The following is a 22217-nucleotide window of genomic DNA, read 5'->3' on the forward strand; positions in this document are numbered from 1 at the left end:
TAGCGTTTTTCACAATATTTTTAGTGAAGATATATACATTGTAAAGACATAAAGCTATTTCACACTTAACAGTCTATCAGTTCAGTTCAGTTCAGTCATTCAGTCGTGTCCGACTCTTTGTGATCCCATGAACCGCAGCACGCCAGGCCTCCCTGTCCATCACCAACTCCTGGAGTTCACTCAGACCCACGTCCATTGAGTCAGTGATGCCATCCAGCCATCTCATTCTCTGTCGTCCCCTTCTCCTCCTGCCCCCAATCCCTCCCAGCATCAGAGTCTTTTCCAATGAGTCAGCTCTTCGCATGAGGTGGCCAAAGGACTGGCGTTTCAGCTTTAGCATCATTCCTTCCAAAGAAATCCCAGGGCTGATCTCCTTCAGAATGGACAGGTTGGATCTCCTTGCACTCCAAGGGACTCTCAGGAGCCTTCTCCAACACCACAGTTCAAAAGCATCAATTCTTCGGCGCTCAGCTTTCTTCACAGTCTGTAGTATATTATAAACATAACTTTTATTTGCAACCAAAACTTTTGTGACTCAATTTATTGCAATTGAGTCACAAATTTACTGCCACTTTGTTGTGGCAGTCTGGAACTGAACTCACAGTATCTCTGAGCAGTGCTTGTACATCAGTTAGGAAGTTGAGAGAATTGAACTGGGTTAGTTAATGTAAAGTTCTTCTTCCAGGGTCCAAAACAGAGATGGCTTCAATCAGCATGGTGTACATATAATATCACACACACACACACACAGATCTCTGCTTAATAGCTCTCATTTTTAAATAACCATGTTTATTAAAGTAAAATTATTTTTTTCCTGTTTTTACATTTTTTTCTTTCTAATCTTATTTTTGACATTACAATCTTATCCAAGTCTCTCACTCTGTATTTCCTTAATGTGTTTCTTTCTGATAACTTCTATAACAGTCTTTCTCCCTTACAAATATCCTGTCCCCAAATTACATTATAAAAGTTCTGTAGAAGAATGTTTACAACCAGGATCGAATCTTATTTCAGCCATGGATATTGAGTCCTCTTCTTGCTTGTCTAACTTATTTAGTTTTCCTGCCTTTAGTATATTAGCCCTCTTTTTCCAAGTGTACATTTCTCTTTATATCAGGTAAAAACCACTCTTATTAGCAGATACTTTCTAAATCAGCATCTGAAGTCAAATAATAACCACTGTGGGCACCATTTATTAAATGCCTATTGTATGATAGCACTTACACACACATTAACTCTAATCATCTTCACACCTCTACTGAGTAGAATAAGTAATGTACAGATATTATTCTTTATATTTTCATGTGAGAATGAAGTTGCAAGTTCAGAGTTCCCACTCAGATCTGCTTACTTGCAGAGCTCATGTGTTCTCTTCTATTGTACCGTGATGCTTCTTAAAGACTTTGGGGTATGTTCATTTCAAGCTTGGATGTCAAACCTTTTCAGCTGTGGCCACACATACTCTTTAGCTTCCTAGAGGGAATTGAGGAGACATGGCCATAATTGTCCCATCTTCTCTACCATTGACCCCAACCTAAGAGTCCCTCTGGACCTGACCAGGGGCTTTCTAACAGAGCCATGCCTCTCATGTTGAGGGCAACTGGAAGATGAGATTAAGAGAGGCTTCTCCATAGTGCCAGGTCTTTAAGTCATGAGCTACAGTTTTGGCATGATAGCCCCCTCACTGGGCATTTTTCTAGAACATAAGCAGGTCCCTCCCTGGTGAAATCTATGGAATGTGCTCCTTAGCAGTGATCTAGGTGCCCTGGGCTTAGAAAGAGTGCATCTACCTGAAACATCTCTTCTTCCTTCATCAGCCCTCTTCTTTGGGGGGTTCCTATAAAGTCCTCTAACTCTGAAAGTCTCCTCATTCACACCTCTTAACAGCCCTCTGGCTCAGATACCCTCACCTCCTTTCTGCTGCCTTTCCTGGGACTTGGATGACACCCATATTGCTTTTTCAGTGAGGACCCTGGAGAGACCCTAGAGAGAGATGTAAAAGGATCTGTTCTTTTTAAACCACTTCAGCTGCTTACTATGTCAACTCAACTGAGCAGAAAAGTGGTGGGAAGGGTCCTAATACTTCAGCCCACGTATGCCAAGACAGATGGCATCTCTCCACATCTGAGTGTGTAAGGCTATATGTTCTCTTGTATCATTTATTCATACTTTCTAATACATCAAAAGAGGGTATTAGTAATGTATTTCCTTCAAAAAGTTGCTGGATAGCTTGCTATATCCACCATTCTCTAGAGTGTGTCCCTGGATACCAAAGTATTTCAGCCTTAAAGAAGCAAACGTAAATGATTTGCAGCAAAACCCATAGATTTTACTCTTTGTAGCAAACCTTTGGGGATAAGGATTTTTATCCTGCTCAAAATGAAAGTGTCATGTCATGTCACGTTATTGAAAATTTTAATTGTGATAACATAGTCCAGTGCATTAAGGAAGCCCAATATAAGGAAGAATTGCATTTTGGAAATGAGTAAAAGAATTTCTTTTGTTCATTGCCTATGAGGGTATGTTACTCATAGCTTGCTGAGATTATGGAAAAGAGATGGGCTCACTGTTTCATTGTGGAATATTGATGATAGTGTTAGTCATTTACTGTTACACTGTCTTGGTCTCACAAGTGGGATTCAGGATGTTGATAACTGTGGAGACCCACATTGACATAAAGGACGTTAGTCCTGCCTAGTAGGTCATGCCTGTGTGCTTTTAGGCCATATCCCTTAGGCCATGTCTGTGTGCTTCTTAGGAAATGGCAAAATAATGTTGGCTATACACTTTCATGCCTGCTTTGGCAGAAAAGAACCAAGAAAGGGGTGAAACTCTGGTGGAGAGGAGCAACACATGTCTTAAGCAAGTGTGATCGCTTATAATGAGAATACAAGCAACATACAGAAAATGATAAAGGCTTAAGGTTGTGTTTGTGAAACCCTTAATATATTTTTTATTTGCTTTGGGATAAAAGTCTTCCATTAGGACACAGAGGCCAATTTGAGTCTTTAGGGGCTCAGTCCTTTAGGGGAACTCACTCTCTAGACCATGAAGCGTTAAAGTGGAAATTAAAGTAGGTCATCCTATTACGAAGGAGAAGCCCCCAAGCAAGACAATAAAACAAATCTCACTTGTTGGAAAAGGTCAAGGCTAAAGTGAACAAATCTCATTGAGACAGAAAGAATCTATTCCCACTATTCAGTCACATAAAATTTGCACCAGCCTATGCAAATTTAGAGCCATTCTTGGTTTCACAGTTTGTCAGTAATCACTATTCATCCATGAGTCAGATATATAAATGTTTCCATAGTTGTTTTACTGCCCAGGGGAGTTTCACATATAAGCACATTCAGAACAGGATCACTGGGAACAGTGGCCAAGAAGCATGGTACATATAGGTCACCATCCCCGTGATCATCAACATCTCTTGCACTAAACGATGAATGCAGAATCCAAACCAAAAGATTGAAACATGTGAAATGTCATGTATGAAATGAGATGCCAGTCCAGGTTCAATGCACGATGCTGGATGCTTGGGGCTGGTGCACTGGGACGACCCAGAGGGATGGTATGGGGAGGGAGGAGGGAGGAGGGTTAAAAAAAATTTTTTTTTTAAATAATAAATAAAAGCTCATTTGTCATTAAAAAAAAAAAATAAAGCTGTTTTCCAATGTAAAAAAAAAAAAGGTGAAGAGATAAATAAAAGGAAATAAGAGAGCAGAGGAAAAACTGTAAAGGGAGCTGAAATAAAAAGAAGTGGATTCAAAGTCATTGATCCCAAACCTGAACACTGGTTTCCAGGGTAATGACAGGTAACTTTTTACAGCCTTACTTTTTTCAGGCTACTGGAGGTTGGTGCTTACTTACACTCTAAGTTATGTTTAAGGAAGAGTTGTAATGAGGATTCATTTTTTTTTCTTAAATTGTTAGGAAGTTTTTCATTAAAAGTTATTTCTGCAAGCTTATGTAATGGGATGTGGTAGATACACATAGAAATGTCCTAACTGGAAAGTGGCTCATATTATAGTCTTGGGATTCTAGACAGCTAAGAAAAATAGCATCCTAGTAATGAAAATAATACTTGTTCACGTGCCCAGCCTTAAAAGAAACCAGGCAGAGGGCCAAGTGAAAAATCAGACTTGAAATTTAATTGATACACTTGTTGCACTGTGGTTGGCACTTTAGGTGCCTTTGACATAGAAGGTTGAGAAAGACTACGTAAGAGGTGATAGTTGTGGCTGAAGATACTATAGGGCTGTATGGTTGCAGCCACTATAAATTCTGTAGACTAAATAGAATTTTAATAAGTCCAATAGTCATTGAGAGGTAGACTGTCATTCATTAAATGCATTGAATGGTGGAATATGTGCATTTTCAAATTATTTTTGTTCTAACCTATCTTTAGCTGTTTAAGTCAAAAATGTGAGTAAATGGATCATTGTGCACATTAGAATTAGACTGAGACTATTGATTCAAGGTTTCTAGTGAATGAATTATCAATATGGCCAACTGCAAATTTCTTTTGGAATTGCTGCAAATTGGCACATCAGTGCCTTTGACTAGATCATGCATAACGTAGGTTATTGTTACAGTGAATCCCTGCAGGATGTATAACATTATGGCTATTATATAACTTCAATAAAGCACATGGCCCTGAGTCACTGAAAACACTTTGTCCAGTGATTCCTCAGGTGTGTGAGTTGATACAGCCTCTACAGCTAAAGTAGATAAGTGGTGTTCTATAGCCACCCTTGGCAAATAGCCCCACACAAGATCCACAGTCACTTAGACCTGCCTAGCAGGCTGATGCTGTGTGCTGCTTAGGAAAAAGCAGACCAGCAAAGTCTGCCTCTCTTTGACAGGTGTCTAGGATGTCAGTTACTGGCCTCCAACTTCACTAAGCAACCTAAGAAGGGGATGATCCTGGGCGATGATAGCATTCCAGAATGGGGTGGGGTGGGGTAGGGGTTGGGGAGGAAGGAAAATAATGTCTGGGCCAAAACTTCTTACATTTCCTTTTGCCCTGGGAAATTTATAGGGGGTGTGTGTGTGTATATATATATATGTTTGTGTGTGTGTGTGTGTATATATGTTTATATGTATATATATATATATATGCATTTTTATTTCCATGAAGCAATCCAGCCCTGTTTGGTAACTATAACAGCATATTTGAGCACCTTTAGAGCTATCAGGATAGCCAAGTAAGTGTCTAGGCGTCTCAAATTTATATAACAGTCTTTTCCTGAAAAAATTGACCATTTATTGACAATTCATGTATTGCATCTAATTTTCTCTTTAACACTCATGATGAATACACTAGTAAAAGCTTCAAGACAAAACAGAATCATATCTTTTGAATATTTTTTAAACAAAGTTGGGCTTGCATTTTAAAGGGAAAAACTCACAGTGATTATTTGACTTATCTAATAGTGAAAACAAGAAAATAGTTGGGTCTGTCCTTTTTGCTGCCTCTGAGGTGGGTCAGAAAGGCAGAGATGGTAAGCCCGGTCGTTTCCACAGTTTCATCCTTCACCTTCTTCAAATCACTGTACCATGTCTGATTTCACATTCAAGCTAGTCACTTTAGGTTTTCTCTTTGCATTTCCATTAGCTATACTTCTCTACAGACAACTTCAGTCCCACGATGCCTATTAAATCTCACTGAGATCTTGGGTAAAGCATCTTTTGATCCTGGAAATTCAAGTAATAAATTAGCCAGTTACTCTTCAGTGATGGCACTGAATTCTCTTCTAGTCACGATAGTCATTGAAGGAGATTGGAAAGAGGAAGAAAACTCCAATCTCAGTCTTCATGAAAAAAATTTCACTTTGGAAAGTCAGAGGAAAATGCCAGAATTTAATTTTCTTTTTTAGTAATGTCTTTATCCCCCAAAATTACAGACACCAAAAAGTTCACACTCCAGCCCAGTCCTTTCATCCTGTTTCTGAATTGGACACAGTAGAAGCCAAGATATGTAGCCAAGTACCACTGCTTTTAATAGTATGAATTTGGTCTGAATGCACACCTAGCAAATTTAGTGCTGGCAAATTTCACACTCAGTTGTTTTGCTTTGAAGGATATCATCTAGAGATTCTCTGAAGGAGATTTCATATGACATTAGTTGTTACGCTTTGGACATATGCAAATATGTTAGCAAACAACAAAAATCTACAGCCCCTTTTGCTTCGTGTGTGTTAAGTAAGCATGTGGGGATAAATGCAGCAGCATTTCCTTAGACCTCTGAACAGGATGAGAGCTCTGTGGACAAGCGTGTAGGCTGGTCTTTCTCACTCAGACCCACTGGCCGACTGTGAAATGAAAAGAGAAGATCGGCAAAGCAGCCGAAAGCTGTAGCAGGTAGTACACCAAGTTGTTTATCCCAAGATTATTCAGGACCAGGTTTCTAATTCTATCAGAGTAATTGATTTTCCCATAAATGTGCATCTCTACCTTCTATGGAGCTAAGGCAATGAAGTCGTGTAGCCCTCTAAGCATTTGAAATGTACAGAAAACCAATATAAAGGTATCAATGTTGTAAATAGAAGATACGGAATAGGTGCAATTACTTGAAAAGATCTCCAAAACAATCCTAATAAGCATTGTTGATTTCTGGGACTAAATGCTACCATTAGCAGTCCATCATATTTATGGCTTTATGTGGATCTAGTGAAAATTAATTATTAATTACATGAGTGATATATGAAATAAAGAGCAGAGACTCTAGTTATAGTGATTTCCTGAAGTTAACACTGAGGACTTTCAGGGCCCAGCCATTTTCCCCGAATGTCTAAACTACTATCCTAGTTCAGGTTACCATAACAAAATACCATAGAGTGGGTGGCTTAGATAACAAATTTATTTTCTCATGGTTCTGGAGTCTAAAGGTCCAAGATCAAGGTGCTAGCATGGTCGGATTCTGGTGAGGACTCTACTCCTGACTTGCAGATGGCCGCCTTCTGACTGTGTGTGCTCAGGGCCTTTTCTAGGTGCATGCGTATGGGGACTGTTCTCTCTCTCTCTAAGACTACCAGTCCTATCGGATTAGGACCCATATGACCTCATTTAACCTTAATTACCTCTTAAAAAAACCCAGTCCCCAAATATGGTCACATTGGAATTTAGGGCTTCAACATGTGACTGAATTTGGGAGGAGGCGTGTAATCCAGTTAATCCATGGTGACCATATTTGTCACAGTTAAGCTCTTTTCATTACAGATTTTTTAATACCCTTTCCTTAGAGAGATCAATAAGTGTTTCCTAAAATGAAACTCATATGTGAATGCAACAGCTAAATATCTGAGGTCTCTAAATGGGTCTTTTAATATGCTCAAGTCGTTATAGGTTTCTTCAATCTTTGTTACTACCTCTGACACAGACTCCTTACCTAAAGGAATACACGTACAAAGTTTTTGTTTTTTATTTTGAAAATCCTGTTCTTTAAAGTTACCCAGTGTCCAGTAAACAGTCAGTTCATGTCATAATCAGCCATAACAGAAACACCAATATGGGTCTACCTTCCATCTTCAAGGATGTATCATTTAAGCAAACATGACTGGAAAATAAATTTCTATAAAGTCAATCTTATTTTCACACTAACTTCTATTTAAAATAGTATGTGTGTGTGTATATATATACATATATATATATATATATATATGTATATATAACCAGAGAGAGAAAGGAAAAAATTCTTAGTCTAAATGGAAACTTTGGAACCAGAAATGGGGTGAGTGTGCTGGCACGCTCCATGACTTGCTACTGTGTGTTCTCAAGTCCCATCCTGGCAGTAGCCTGTTAAGAGGTGTAGATCTAGCAATTATTGATTAACTGGGGTCCCTTCTTTATTTCTAGGCATTAGCCTCTTCCTCTAAGTCATGAGAATTTCCTTGAGGTCTATAGTCTCTAGTTTGTTCAGTTCAGTCACTCAGTCGGGTCCAGCTCTTTGCAACCCCATGAACTGCAGCACGACAGGCTTCCCTGTCCATCACCAACTCCCAAAGCTTGCTCAAGCTCATGTCCATCGAGTCGGTGATGCCATCCAACCATCTCATCCTCTGTCGTCCCCTTCTCCTGCCTTCAATCTTTCTCAGCATTAGGGTCTTTTCCAACGAGTCAGTTCTTCACATCAGGTGGCCAAAGTGTGGGAGCTTCAGCATCAGTCCTTCCAATGAATATTCAAGACTGGTTTCCTCTTGAATGGACATTTACAAATTCTAGGAAGATAATCATGTGAGCTATTGGTTATGTTAATTAACCAGGTAAGAGGAATCCTTTTACAATGTATATGTATATCCAATCATCACAATACATGCTTTAAATATTTTGCAATTTCATGTGTCAATTACGGCTCAGCAAAGCTTTAAAAATGCAAATTCCATCAATCCATGCCTTTTCCAACCCATAAACAGGATATTAGAGGTGTGAAGATTGGTAATATCAGACAAGAGTCCCCACCGTGTATGGAGAGTGTCCTAAGTCACTTTGCCTTGTGACTTTTTGTTTTATAAGTGAATTCCCACTTTTCTCATTTTCTTCATCTTGGATCCCATAGATGAATTTTGTTTAAGAAAGTAATTCTTGAGTTGCTCTTTGTTCAGCTAGTATAGGTCTGGTGCGTAGGAAGCCCTCAACAGGTGTTTTCTGAATGCATAACACTGAAGCAGTAGGGACATGACAACCACTTATGTGGAAAGAAATACTAGAGGAAGCATAGACTTCTAGCAACTGTGATGGGTGTGAAACAAGTAAAATCCCCAGCAGGTATCCCAGTGGCAGGAGGAAAAGGAGGTTCCTTTCTTCCTACACCTACCACATTTTCTTGTGTGACATTGGGCCGTGTACTTGATTTCCCTGAGATGTGTTTCCTTATCTGTAATATAGGATTAAATAATGCCCAGGTCAAAATTTGTTCTAAATAATTTCCCTAACAAGTGTTAGTTTCCTTCCATTCCCTCTTCTCTAAGGTGAATATTTGAGTGAACTGAGCATTGTTTAAAGCATCTAGCTGCTCAGATGGTAAAGAATCTGCCTGCAGTGCAGGAGACCCAGGTTAGATCCCTGGGTTGAGAAGATGACCTGGAGAAAGAAACAGCACCCCATTCCAGTATCCTTGCCTAGATAATTCTGTGGACAGAGGAGCCAGGCGGGCTACAAAGACACAACTGAGTGACTAACACTCACTTTTTTTCCTAATATGCGATGATAATATATATGATTTATAGTAGTATGTGTGTGTGTGTGCTTAGTCACTCAGTCATGTCCAACTTTTTGAAACCCCATGAACTGTAGCCCACCAGGCTCTTTTGTCCATGGGATTTCCCAGGCAAGAATACTGGAGTGGGTAGCCATTCCCTTATCCAGGGCATTGTCCTCACCCAGGGATCAAACCCAATCTCCTGCATTGCAGGTGGATTCTTGCCTGTCTTAGCCACCAGGGAAGCCCATATAGTAGTATATTTCATATATACTGCTGTATATCATATATGTGAGAGTGTTATGACCATTCCCTAGAGTCGCCTGTGATCTACAGGATGCCCAGTGAACAATTATTCGGTTCTGTTCTTTTTTTGTGTGCTCTTTTGTATAACACAGACAATCTGAACAACACCTGGAGCCAAGCTTCATGTGTAGCCAAAGCAAAGCAGTGGCATTGTTAGACCTTTCAGGACCAGTACAACGGAGTGCTTATGTTACCCTGCTGACCTGGGAACTCCTCCCTTAATTTGAAAGAGAATTCTGAATTCAAGAAAAAAGATGCACAATAAGGAATTACCTCCTAGGTTCTGAAGAGCCTATGTTTCAGTAAACTAATGCACCACATGCAAGATAGGTGATGTTTTAATGTTCCAGTGAATATGTGTGCCTTAGGATAATTAGTGGGAATCCTCTCCCTGAGGCAGAAGGAGCTTGTGAGCAGCACATGGTCACTTCTGCCTCAGGTAGAGTCCCGGTCCCCTGGGACAAGCCACAGATAATGTGAGGTCTGCATGTTGTCCCCCGTGGCTCAGAGACACCGGCACACGTGCCTCCACCAAATGCCGCACCCTGTCTTTATAGCAGAGCCTGCTGTCCATTTGGCTGGATGTTCAAATCAAGACATTCACCTCCCTCAAGGCTGGATGTAAGGCTTGAACTAGCATCCCAGAGAAAAAAAGGTCAGCACTTTGATACACAGCTTCCATGAAATGGAATTTTAATGAGCAGAAGCAAAACCTGATCTCCTTGCTCAGAAAGCCGATGTCTTTGTTCTTTTCATGTCATAACATTTCACTAGCTCAACATCTCCCCTTTTATTCTGGTACTTCTCCTCTAAGAACTGAAGAGAGGCCGCCTGTGTCTCTCGGCAGTGTTTTCTCACCTAAGATGTGTGGATTTGTGTGTTTAAGGAAACTCTTAGGAAAGATGTCTTGCGGTGTCAAGGTTTGTTGTTCTGGAGTTCTGTTTTAGAGGGAAAATAGTCAAATTTCACCAAATTAATCCAATTCGCTGTTGTGATTGGGGAACATGTGGCTTTGGGTACGTGATCATCATATAAAGCTCTTCTATCATCCTTCACATTATTGACTCATTGCCGGTGGGGGCACAAAGGAAAAGATGCAGGAGCCAGAAAGCGCAGAGAGATTTCTGAGAGTTAAAATAAAAATCCACACCTTTGATGTGTGCTTTTCTCCACTTCGAGAAAATATACTTAAGAGTCTTTCTAAAAATAAGGCTTTTGTTTCCACAGCACTTGATGGTTAAAACTCAGATTGCAAAGGCAAAATTTGGGGAACTTTGTCTTCCCCATAAACAGATACATGTGGGCGCTTCTGGACATCATCCCGGGCTCTCCTCGAGGTTGCCGGGAGTCTGCATGCGTGTGCGTGAACAGTCCAGTATCAGCTCCTGAGTGCAGTCAGAGGGCAGCATGGTGCTTTAATGAGCTCGATCAAAGTGTTATTGTGTCCAAAGGCCAAAAAATGTAAGAAACACTTCTAACTCTTTTATCTGCTGCCAAAACAGAGTGGAAAGAGAAGCAGTGGAGCCCCGTCCTCAGTCTCCAGACCGTGCTTCTTTTGTGCTTCTTCACTCTTTCACGATGATGGAGATGTGGTTTAAGAGCAGACTCGCGTACTCCCGGCGCTCACCCATTGCTCAGGTCGCAGAAGTAATTTTCTCACACAGCCTCTCCTTGTTAACAGCAGAGTCATCGTAGGAGTTGTAAAACGCTACAGCCAGTCTCTACTGGCTGGCAAGCTTTGCGCCCACGTTCATGTTCTGCTCTTGTCCTAACAGAATTATATCAGAACAGTGAAAAATGCTGGGTTTGGAGGGAACGCTGTGTGTCCGAGACCGTACTTTATCACGGGTGGGTTAACCAAAGCCTGAAGTAGAAGAACATCACAGATGCACGGTGCATCGGACATGAAGCACATGCTTGCATTTAAATCACGTATATCTTACTTTTTTACTGATGTAATTGTGAAATATGTTCTTTTTGCATTCATAATTAGGGGGTGGAACAGATGGTGAAGGCTTAGTTTAAAATAATCTGTCATTAAAATAACCTAGCCTACTGGTAATTCTTCACTCTAACTGGAGATAGGTCATAGGGAAAGAGTTCGGGGTGATTTTTTTTTTCCTCTTCTACATTGGAATGTTGTAGAAAGAACCACTCATTTCAGAGTAGTCTTGTACGTGAGAATTGCCTCTGTAAGGGCACTGTAGTAAGATTTCACTCTGAAATTTGGTTGCAGGGAAATATGCAGGGGATAAAAAAAGAAAGCAGACACAAAACAACTTTGACAAATATAAATCCATTTAGCACAATGCATTAAACATTAGTATACCTTCAATCATGAAGCTATAGTTAGTTTTATACCCTGCAAGGAAATAGCCTCATCATTTGACAAATACTGTTAGAGGCACTCGGCTTTTGGGGTTAAGAAACTGCGCCTTACACTTTATATGTTACTCTGATGTCAGGGGATATAAATTATAATTACAGGCATTATTATTCAGAGACGCTGTGGCTCCTGACTTGTGTATCCAAGCCTCGCTGCAGCATGCGTACCTCATAGACTTACTGGGATGTGACAAAGGAAATCTCTCATCAGCCCTGTCGAGATGCCTAAGAACTGGTTTTAGTAGTAAGAAAACTGTCTTGATGAATCAGATACTTGCATGCCTTGAAAACGTCTGTTTTACTGTTTCTTCTAAGATTTTGTTCTCCATCTGCTTTGAGGAAAGCAGATAGATTTCAGCGTGGCTTTGTAATAAATCTTCTCAAGGAGGAACTAGCATTAACATTTGTGTTGGTTCTTTTTCATCTTAATCCAACCTTAGTTAATAATCAGAAAATTCTACATACTGAGTAAGAAGATGTAATTAACCCCTTGACCCCAGAATCTTAATTGGCGCCTGTTGAAAACAGTGGGCAGTTTAAAAAAAAAAAAATTAAAAGGTAGCCTGCAGTGATTGAAACAGCTCTATATAGTAGCTTTCTTGATTCAAAATTTTTGAAATTTCCACTGAACTTGCAGATTAATCATATCTGGTTCCCAAGACTAATTGAATGTTTCCTCCTTCCTCCCACCCTTTAAAATTAAGACATCCACATTAAACCAATATTGATGCTACTCTTAAAACTTTTCTAAGCAGCAAAATACAGCTAACTATAGACAGGGATGACCCTGAAGCAGAGGGTAATGGCCATGTGAAAACGGACCTTGCCAACCTGCTGACACCGGGTTTCATATCCCATTCTTTATTTGAAATATAATTACACCCGAGTTATTAATTTTATCTCATACTATAGATACAGTTGACTCAGATGATAGGCATGAAAGTGAAAAATATGGTTAACTAACCTGTTTTGTTTACCTCTGTAGTGGCAAACAACTAATCTGACTGGTTGTTTCCCCCCAACCAAATTGGCTGTTATTTTTAATTGAATTGACTGGATGCTTTGTGTCATGTAGACATAGCCTCATTTTAATCTCACCAGGAAATTGGAACATGTGTCAAAGCCTCTGTTTTTGCCAAACAAAACTGGCCAGTTCTTAGATCGCCGCTGCTTAATAGCATCAGATGTTTAGCCTCCAGATATTCCTTTTCCCTGCCACGGTGCCCAAACCTCCTTTAGTATTTTAGCAAGTATATTGAGATAGGAACCTACTTTAAAAAAACATAATCCCTTTCAGTGAGAAAGCAAAGGATGTGTGTCAGTGACAAATGAATAGCACTGAGTATTTTGGAAGACTATGAAAGGATCCAGTCTAACTCTGATCTTCCGAATGTCAGGAGATATCCCAGACTATGTGAGACATCTGTGGCATCAGAATCTGCAAATAATCTAACAGCTCCATAAACAGAACTCTTGGAGGAAATAACTGCCCTTCCTCTTAGTCATTCTAGTGTGTGTGATGTGAGGGAAAGAGCCTTGGGCTTGGAGCTAGAACTGGATTTCCTAAGTCTTATTTGAGCAGTTGTTAGATGCTGGCTAAAAATAAGTAAGATGTCTCCCTGCTGTTAAGAAATTCAGTCTCTTTTGGAGTTGGATAATTCTGCTAGGGTGATGGGGCTTCCCAGATGGTGCTAGTGGGTGAAGACTCCACCTAATAATGCAGGAGACACAGGAGACGCGGGTTTGATCCCTGGGTCGGGAAGATCCCCTGGAGAAGGAAATGGCAACCCACTCCAGTATTCTTGCCTGGAGAATCCCATGGACAGAGGAGCTTAGCAAAATACAGTGCAGAGGCTGCAGAGAGTCGGACACAACTCAGCACGCATGTGTGCGCATGTGCACCTGCGCGCGCGCACACACACACACACACACACACGCACACACCCCAGGATGATACAATGTCATCAATGCTTTGTTAATACTATGGGAAGTGGTGTATTTAATCCTGGCTCTACCACTAGCTGACTGTGGTCTTACCCAGCCGCTTAACCTGTCTGTGCCAGGTTTTCCTCACCTGAAAAGTGAGAGTTTAGACTACAAGGGGTCATCTCTGTGCCATTAATCCTTTCCTCTGCTCTCATTCTTTTGATTGTCACTGGTTCCCACAGAAGGTATCTTCTGTCTCTCTGTGTGTCCCACTGATGTGACAGGGGCATTTTAGGGTTTGAGAAAATGGCTTACACAACTCCCTGTGATTATATTCTAGACCACGGCTCTTAGGTTGAATAGAAAAAACCTAATTTGGCCCTTCTCTCCCTGGAGAAGGTCAAAAGAGGCAGTCCTAATCCCCATGAATCATCCTTAGGAGACACCTGGCTTGAGGTGAAGATGTTGAGATGCTCCCCAAACTTCTACAAAGGAAACATCCATTTTTGCACTTTTGGTTCAAAGTAAGCTTCCGCTGTATCATACTGGAAGCTTGAAAGTTTGGCTCTCACGAAGCTCGAGAAGGCTTGGAAGTTTTGTCAAAGATCAGGAGTCCAGTTCTCTTAGACGTTGTTTTGTTTTCTGCCCCCTAGATGCTTCCAGGGAGATATTACAGAGCAAAGGTGACCTCCTGGGGAAGTGACTTATGAATTCTTTTTGTCATTCCACTCCCCATTCATCTCCTCCAAATGGTAGGATTCTATGATTGGAACAAATCATTCAAGAACAAGGAATGATTTTAAGAAGTTATAGGCTGCCTCAATACAAATATGTTAATTTCAGAAATGCTGTCCAATTTATCTTTTCATTAATGTCCTTGTATCAAGTAGAAAATCTGTATTTTTAGTGAAAGTCAAGGCAGTGTGATTGAATCTGACAATCTGAGTTTGAATCCTAACTTCATCATTTACTAAGGTCAGGCGTGTTGGCTAACTTCACTAAGCCTCAATTTCCTTGTATGTAAAATGTGGATAATAACATAATTACTTCAAATGCTACTTGTAAAAATTAAAAGAGACAATGCCACCTACTTAGTATATAATAAATGTGAGCTATTATTATTGTACTATCTTGACCAGAATCTTGTCTATTATGTAATTTGCTTTTATGTGGTGCAGTACAATGTGACTTTTGAATCGAATTTTTGGATTCTTTTTAGAACCCACTTGTTTTCACCCAATTGTTTTCAGAGGAGGAGGTTGGGTACTTCTCATAGTTTCTGATCAGTGGGGCTGTGAAAAGGAATCAGGAAGCATGGAATCAAATTTCATATACACACACATATTCCCATAATGATACATACACATATTTATATACATATATTCAATATATACATATAAAATTCCAAAAAAGTTCAGTATTTTAAGAGACTGAAATTATCACTGAGATTTAAGGCCGTGTATTTTTCTACCTGAATTTTACATGCTTCTTCCACCTTTCTGTATTTAAAAATTATGTCATTAGTTTAATGTTGCCACATACCTTGTTCCCAATGAGGATTCCCTGTATTTCCAAACTCACAGCCTTTGTAAATATCACTAATCTTTAAAACTTCTTTTCCTAGGCAAGCAGTACTTGTGCAACCCACTTGATTAAAAATAAATAAAACAAAAGATGTGAGGATGATGGAACATATAAAATGCACTTGGATTGCAAGAATTTGAAATAAATTTATTCTCAATTTGAGTGATATCTTTCAGTTGGGAGTCCATGATGATTTACACTATGCATCAAACTGAAAATGCAGCCCTCTATTTGAAAAGTAGGCTAACATTTCAGGAGCTGCATATAATATGCAGTATTCTTCTTTTCTCCCCCTTTTCTTCTTTTCTTTCCATTTCAGGAGTTGTAATAGAAACTAGATCTATCACAGTAAAGCTTTAATATAGAGTTTTGCAAAAGAAGGATTACAATTTATGAAGCTTCAGCCTGTAAACATTTATTCATAATATATTGACTTTTCCTATTTGTTCTAATACAATAGGCACTGGGATTGAGGAGAGAATAATCCTTTATTAATTAGCAAATTATTGACGTCCATAGGAGCATAAGTGGCGATTTTACTTGTTTTTTATACAAGAACTCTTTCTTTCTCTTGTTCCATTACAGCTTTCATTCCTGTTCAGGTATTTCCTAACCGTGCTGATTTAATCTCAGTAACTACTGAATCCAAAAACATAAAGGCAACATCTCAGAAAGTCAACATGGCCTGATTTTATACATATATGCAGTGCATCTTGATTAAATGACATAGACATAAGGAATTGCCTGAAATAGGGGAAAGCTAGCTTGTGGTCTTAATTCAGACCTTTTATTTGTTCATGTATAATGCGGTAGTTAAAGATCTTAGACTTGTGTTAAACATGAAGGAAAAGTGATCTTAAATTTCGTTATATGTTGCTTTGTATTAGATGCCGTATTAACGAAATCTCCATCACATATACTTACTAACCTTTCTTTTTTTTTTTTTTCCTGCAGTCCCTGGATGGCTTTGTATTTGCACTAAATCAAGAAGGAAAATTTTTGTACATTTCTGAAACAGTCTCCATCTACCTAGGCCTCTCACAAGTAAGTAAAACCGTTTTAGATTCTTGACCGCAATTGTGAAGGCTCCTTCAGCCTCATGCCTGTCCTTCTTCTTCAACAGATATTCTGTTTGGAGTGAATTATCCAGTTTTTTTTTTTTAATGGCTCTCCCTGACTCTGCTCACAAAGTCATTGAGAAAGCTATATGTCAGTCCAGAACGTTTGGCATCAACTTGTGCTCAAAACTTGAGTCCCCCGTCCCTACCCCCTAAGGATCATTATTAATTTATTGAGAACAAATGAAGTTTCTTCCCTTGGTTGTTTTGAACTTTGAAACCTCTGTGCTCGGTAGGAGAGGGACACACTAATGGTGCTTCCCTTGTGTCCTATTACTGGCTGTTTATGGAGGACCCTGCACTGTCCTGGGAGCTGACACAGTGACAGGGAGTCATCTGGAGTCAAGAAATGCTGAAAGAGACCATTAAAATGTGTTATGGGGAGGAACGGTTCCTGCAAGTAGGCATTTTGCTGCCTTTGCAAATGCTTCCTTATGCAGAAAGACGATTTCATAAAATAAGATAATCTTTGGTTATTTGCCATTTAATTACCCACACGTGTCTGTCAGAGGTGAAAAGCAGGGCGGGGAGAGGGGGGGAAACGGAGGCACATGGGGGCAGGGGATGAAAGCCCTAGACATGCGTTCTTGATAGTCCCCCTGGAACACAAAAATTTGACTTTTGTTCAGTTCCCAGACACAGGCTGCCACTACAGAATGCCAAAATACCCTGAAGAAAAGTTTGCAGTTCCACTAATTATCCAGATGTTTTCTCCATTCAAATGCTGAACATCTGGGTATCCATGCCCATACAGGTGATTGGCTGAGACTGACCCTTTTCATCTGGTGGTTTGGCACGAGAAAAACGCAGTTCCATGGGAGGGATTTTGTATGTATGTGATGATCTGCCAAGTTGGATAATCTACTTCTCATTCAGTTGCTCCTTTGAGCTAAAGATGGAGATGAGATCTGCCTCTCTCCTCTTAGGCAAGACTCACCCCAGACCTATTGCTTCTGAAAGTTGGCACTGCTATAAGGAGGCAGCATGGCTGGAACATTTTGGCTGTTAGTGAGTTTGCTGGGTAATAGCTAAATCAAGAAAGACATTGGGAGATAATAAAGAGAGATCGTTGGCATTTGAGGAGGGTTGGGGAGGAGGAGAAACCCTGCCAAATTTAATTATTTACTTTTGAGACTCCAAGCCCGGGGTGGGGCGGCGGGCATTAACTCTTGCTTGAAGGATGTGCAAGCTATTGGCTGTAGTGTATCTAGCAATTCTGTTTTATGTGGACTTGAGCAAACCAAATGATAGAAACTGGGCTATTGTCAACTCAATATTAATATTCTTGTGTCTCATGGAAATCTCTGGTTTTCTAATGGCTTTTAATAGACTTGAAGCCTTGTCTTAATCTGTTTGAGACCTAGTATTGGGAATCACCAATGTTGAAATTGGTGTGCCACCATATTAACACTGTATAGACCTGGGAAAGCCACTGTTTGTTCTGCAGTGCCCGTATTCATATATTTTGTGCAGGCTATCCAACAAAGTTTAATAAGCCAGTGAAGAGGAAGGATGAATAATTAGTTTAAGCAGGTAAATGCTAATTAGGGAACTCCTGAAAAGCATCCATTATATACTAGCTCAAAACACATTTTACAGCCCTGGTTAGTGGTGTAATCCAAATTCTGTCAAGGCAACTGCATTTTCTGTAATTGAGATGTGTATGTTTGCTTTGCATAACAGATGGCTCTGTATGCTTAGACTGATAGCTAGGAAAATAATAATTGCATTATTCTGGCCAAAAGAATATTAGCTCTTGGGTTTTGGCCATTTCAGTCAGTCCTCCTGCCAGCACAGCATATGCACATATATGGATTGGATTTTCAAGGAAATTGATGCATCTGGAATAGTGTGGCCATCTGAAATATCATCTGTTCAAGAAAAATTTGGCTTTAACCCTGTGCTGCTTTCTCCTTAAAAACAAGAGATTCCACTGCTTCTCTACTATCACATTAAGTCAATCTTTTCCTATAATCTGAGGCAAATCATTGAGGCTTCCATAGGAATAAAATAGCTACGCAGGCATGGTATGGTAGCTGGCAACTTCTGTACAGTTTTCGCCCGCCTCTGCGTGGGATGGGTTATAAAGTAAGTGTGCATCAATAGTCAGTGTCTCGGCTCACCCGAGGGCAGATGCTGGCCACCGTGGGCTGCGGCCCTGTGTGGAAGTTGTGTTTTGTGTCACCCCAAAGAGTCCAATGTGCAGCTAGACAAACGTGGTGTGGACAGAAGTCTTCATTTGAGGGCATTATGCAACTGAAATGATGAAGGGTAGATCACTCCTAAGTGATTTTTGCGTATACCAATGCGCATATTTGGAGTTCAAAACAAATTTAGAATTCCAGAAGTTAGTTCTGGGTTAACATGGAAATAATCTGATAAGAGCATAGTGTGTTTTTAAATGCCCAAAGAATAAGGGGGACACTCTGTGCTAAAACTTTGGGAAAGATTTTCCAATCCAATTAATGTTCTCAGTCCTAAAAGAGTAATTGGGTTTCCTGAGACATAACCCTTCCCAAGTTTCTTCCATGCCCTCTTTCAGTTGCGGAGTATGGAGTGCTCATGGGCGACATCCAATGTAAAGTGTATTAAAAGTTATTCAATTAAGTACATCCTTAATCTTTTAAACACACACACACACCCTTAATTAAATGCAAACCACTCTGTTCATATCCTACAACTTTGACTCAGTGATTTTTCCATCAAATTCTTGACAGTGATAAGGAATCTATATAGTTATGTTCCCTCCTTTCTTTTTTAAGCAGTATTATTAAATCAAGACAGTGTGTATCATCAGGTCTGTACCCAGTGAACCTGCTGAGGAATATTGTGAACATGTCAGTTTGTTAGTGCATAGCTGTGTCTGCATTTATAACTCTCAAGACGTATCTTCCTCGGTTTTATTTTCTTTGAACATGTAAATAAATATGGTGGCTTTAAAATGGCTTATGTTCTCAAGAAAGAATTAGGATTCTTTTTTGGCTCATGAGAGAACTAAGCAGAGAAACTTCTAGCAAGCTCAGTTGTGTAGCATGAATATAGATACAGCCAGAGCAGGTTTTTCTCCCCCACTCCATTGAGGGTAACTCCAGGTGTCCAGGATGTGTGTTTGCCACTTACTGCCTTTAGGGTGTTTTCATATCGTCTTGATGATGGGAATGAAGTGATCTATGCTACGATGATGTCCAAACATCTTCAGTAGACCTTTGACTTTGCCAGAGATAATCATTTAATTTAACCAAGATATGGTTTCAGGTTGTAGAAAATGCATTGTTGACTTGCATCCCTAGGTGTAAAGATTCCCAGGTACTCACTACTCAGCATTACCTTAAAGGAAGATCCCCAGATATCGTTGCTGAATTTGGCTTGCATGGAGATTAAATGACTTCTTATGCCTGCTGATGGTGTCTGGAGCTGCTAAAGACAATTCTGCTCCTTACGTAAAATGGAATAGGCAAAAGTAAAAGCAAAGAAAGAAAACAGAGTCATTTCCCTAATACTGAAAATGCAGCAGTGATGGGTAGCCCACTTTTATGGAACCTCTTCCAACATGTAAGGGGCTTAATCACCAAAGAATCCAAAAGACTTTATATGATAAATAAAAAGCATTTCTACTTCAATATAGGAGTGGAAATTAAAGTTTACAGAAATATTTATTTGTTGATTTAAACCCTCCTCTTCTAAAAAAGAAATAGCTTACATAAACATATACAATAAAAAGTAGTGGCAAAATAGAACTAGGGTCTAGGGAAAAGAAAGATAAACATAAGTAATCTGTTACTGCATAGTAAGAGAACAGAATAAAAGTTTATTAGAAGGGATATAAATGATCTGATAAAGTATCAAATTTACCTATGAGCTTCCTGGCAACCAAAGCAAGAAGGGAAATATAGCCAATTATAGCCAACAATCAAAAATAAGGAAGTATTACATCTTAAGGAGAAGAAAGTTTTTTGGTAACTGAAATATTAAAATAAACCTCAAATACAATTTCTGTGGGAGCTAATATGTGGATTATGACATATCAGTTTGCTTCCACTGGAATCCACATTCAGAACAAAGCTATAATGACCCATGAAACTAAGGGGAGCACACATATTACAAATCACAGAAGGAAGCAGAAGATACTGCTCCCCTCAGATGATTCTGAGAATGATGTTCTGACATCCAGTACTTACAATGGCATTGACTAGCTTGATGTTTTATGTGCTTTTAAATCAGCTTTTCTTAATCCATATTCAAATACTGCATTTTCTTTTAAATGTTGATGAGAAAGTCAAAAATTTATTTGCCAGAGGCAGAGGACTTGGGTCTCAGTTAACCAAAGGATAAAAGTGGACCCTTCTGAAAACATTTTATCTTGAAAATGGGTTAAAAGATGATAATTCTGATGCACCTATGCCAGAAAAATGTTTTCAACTTAACAGAATTCTGTTTAAAGCATAATGGGTCCTAGAGCAGATGGGAAGTTAACAGATATTTCCACTGTGATATCATAAGGAAATATACTATAACCAGCTAAGCCCTCTCTTAAAATATACTCTTATCACCTGCCCATGGCCTCCAATGCCCAGCTTGCAGATGAGTCATTTTTTTTCTTCTCACCATATCCCCATTCTGGCAGAAGATACCTCCGTGCCATTGCAAGCCAGCTAGAAGGAAGCTGCAAACAAGGTTATGCATTGGCTTGGTTCAAGGCAGCTTGCTGAAAGAGGTAGGGTGGCTGCAGCTGTAAGAGCTAATGGAGGTGGAAGGAAAAAGGTATAGATGGTCATTTAAAATTTTGTCTTTTTTTTTTTAAGCCATGCAGATATATTTACCATAAACTGCTTTCCCATCCTGTTGTTCATCTCCATATTTTAGGTTTCTCTGCGTTTGTTATATAGAATGGCAAATGAAATTACAGCCCTAGCATACGAGTACAAGGTCAAATAAATGACAGAGCTCAGTCTATTTGTGAAGCTATTCTGAAAGGGAACCATGGTGCCAAATGTGGTTTATTTGAATAATAAAGAAGAATTAGATTCCCCTGATAACTTGGCTGAGGGCCAATAAATCACTGGAGGTTAAAGATGCTTTGCGATCGCCATGTCTTTCTTTTGCTTTTCCGAAGTGCAAGCCTCAACTCTCCCATTCTGTGTTTTTCAATACAAATCACTTGAGGTTAGTATGTGGTTAATATTCTCACTTCCATGCTTATAAAAGATTATATATATATATATACACACACACACACACACACATATATATATACACACACACACACATATATTTCTTTAGCAGGGTGAAAAAAAGAAGACATTAGCTTACACATTATTACTCTTGTTAGGCATCATCACGTCCTAGATAGGTAGACTATAAAGGCAAAACAGGTGTTCTTTCAACACAGCAGAGGCCTTATAATAATGGAGCCAAGTGTTAGCACTTTTTCAATCTGTGTGTGAAATTGATGCAACGCTAGGATAACCAGTGTTCCTTCAATCAACAAATACAACTCTCCAAATATTTCTTGGTGCCCCCTTTTAAAGTCAGTCAAGTAAAATAATAATAATAATAAAGTCAGTCAAGTAGGCATATCTTAATTTTAAAAAAAAGATACATAATTTTCTACAGCTTGTGTTTTGTCAGTTTTGTTGGTTTTTAACCTCGGTAAGTCTGCATTTTTCTCCTGTACTAATCGTAAAAAGTTCATCACTTCTTGT

At 39.4% G+C, this 22217-nt stretch overlaps 1 protein-coding gene across 9 annotated transcripts in view; it reads left to right on the top strand.

The window, feature by feature from the left end:
• Positions 1 to 22217, top strand: part of NPAS3 (neuronal PAS domain protein 3) — a 957467-nt gene that overhangs the window by 677000 nt on the left and 258250 nt on the right. For all 9 annotated transcript variants that reach the window (XM_027521413.1, XM_027521415.1, XM_027521414.1 and 6 more), the window contains one exon: positions 16352 to 16441. In XM_027521413.1, the coding sequence (XP_027377214.1) occupies positions 16352 to 16441 (90 nt within the window). The remainder of the gene's footprint in view (positions 1 to 16351; positions 16442 to 22217) is intronic.

Source organism: Bos indicus x Bos taurus, chromosome 21 (genome assembly GCF_003369695.1).
Source record: "Bos indicus x Bos taurus breed Angus x Brahman F1 hybrid chromosome 21, Bos_hybrid_MaternalHap_v2.0, whole genome shotgun sequence".
NCBI lineage: Eukaryota > Metazoa > Chordata > Mammalia > Artiodactyla > Bovidae > Bos > Bos indicus x Bos taurus.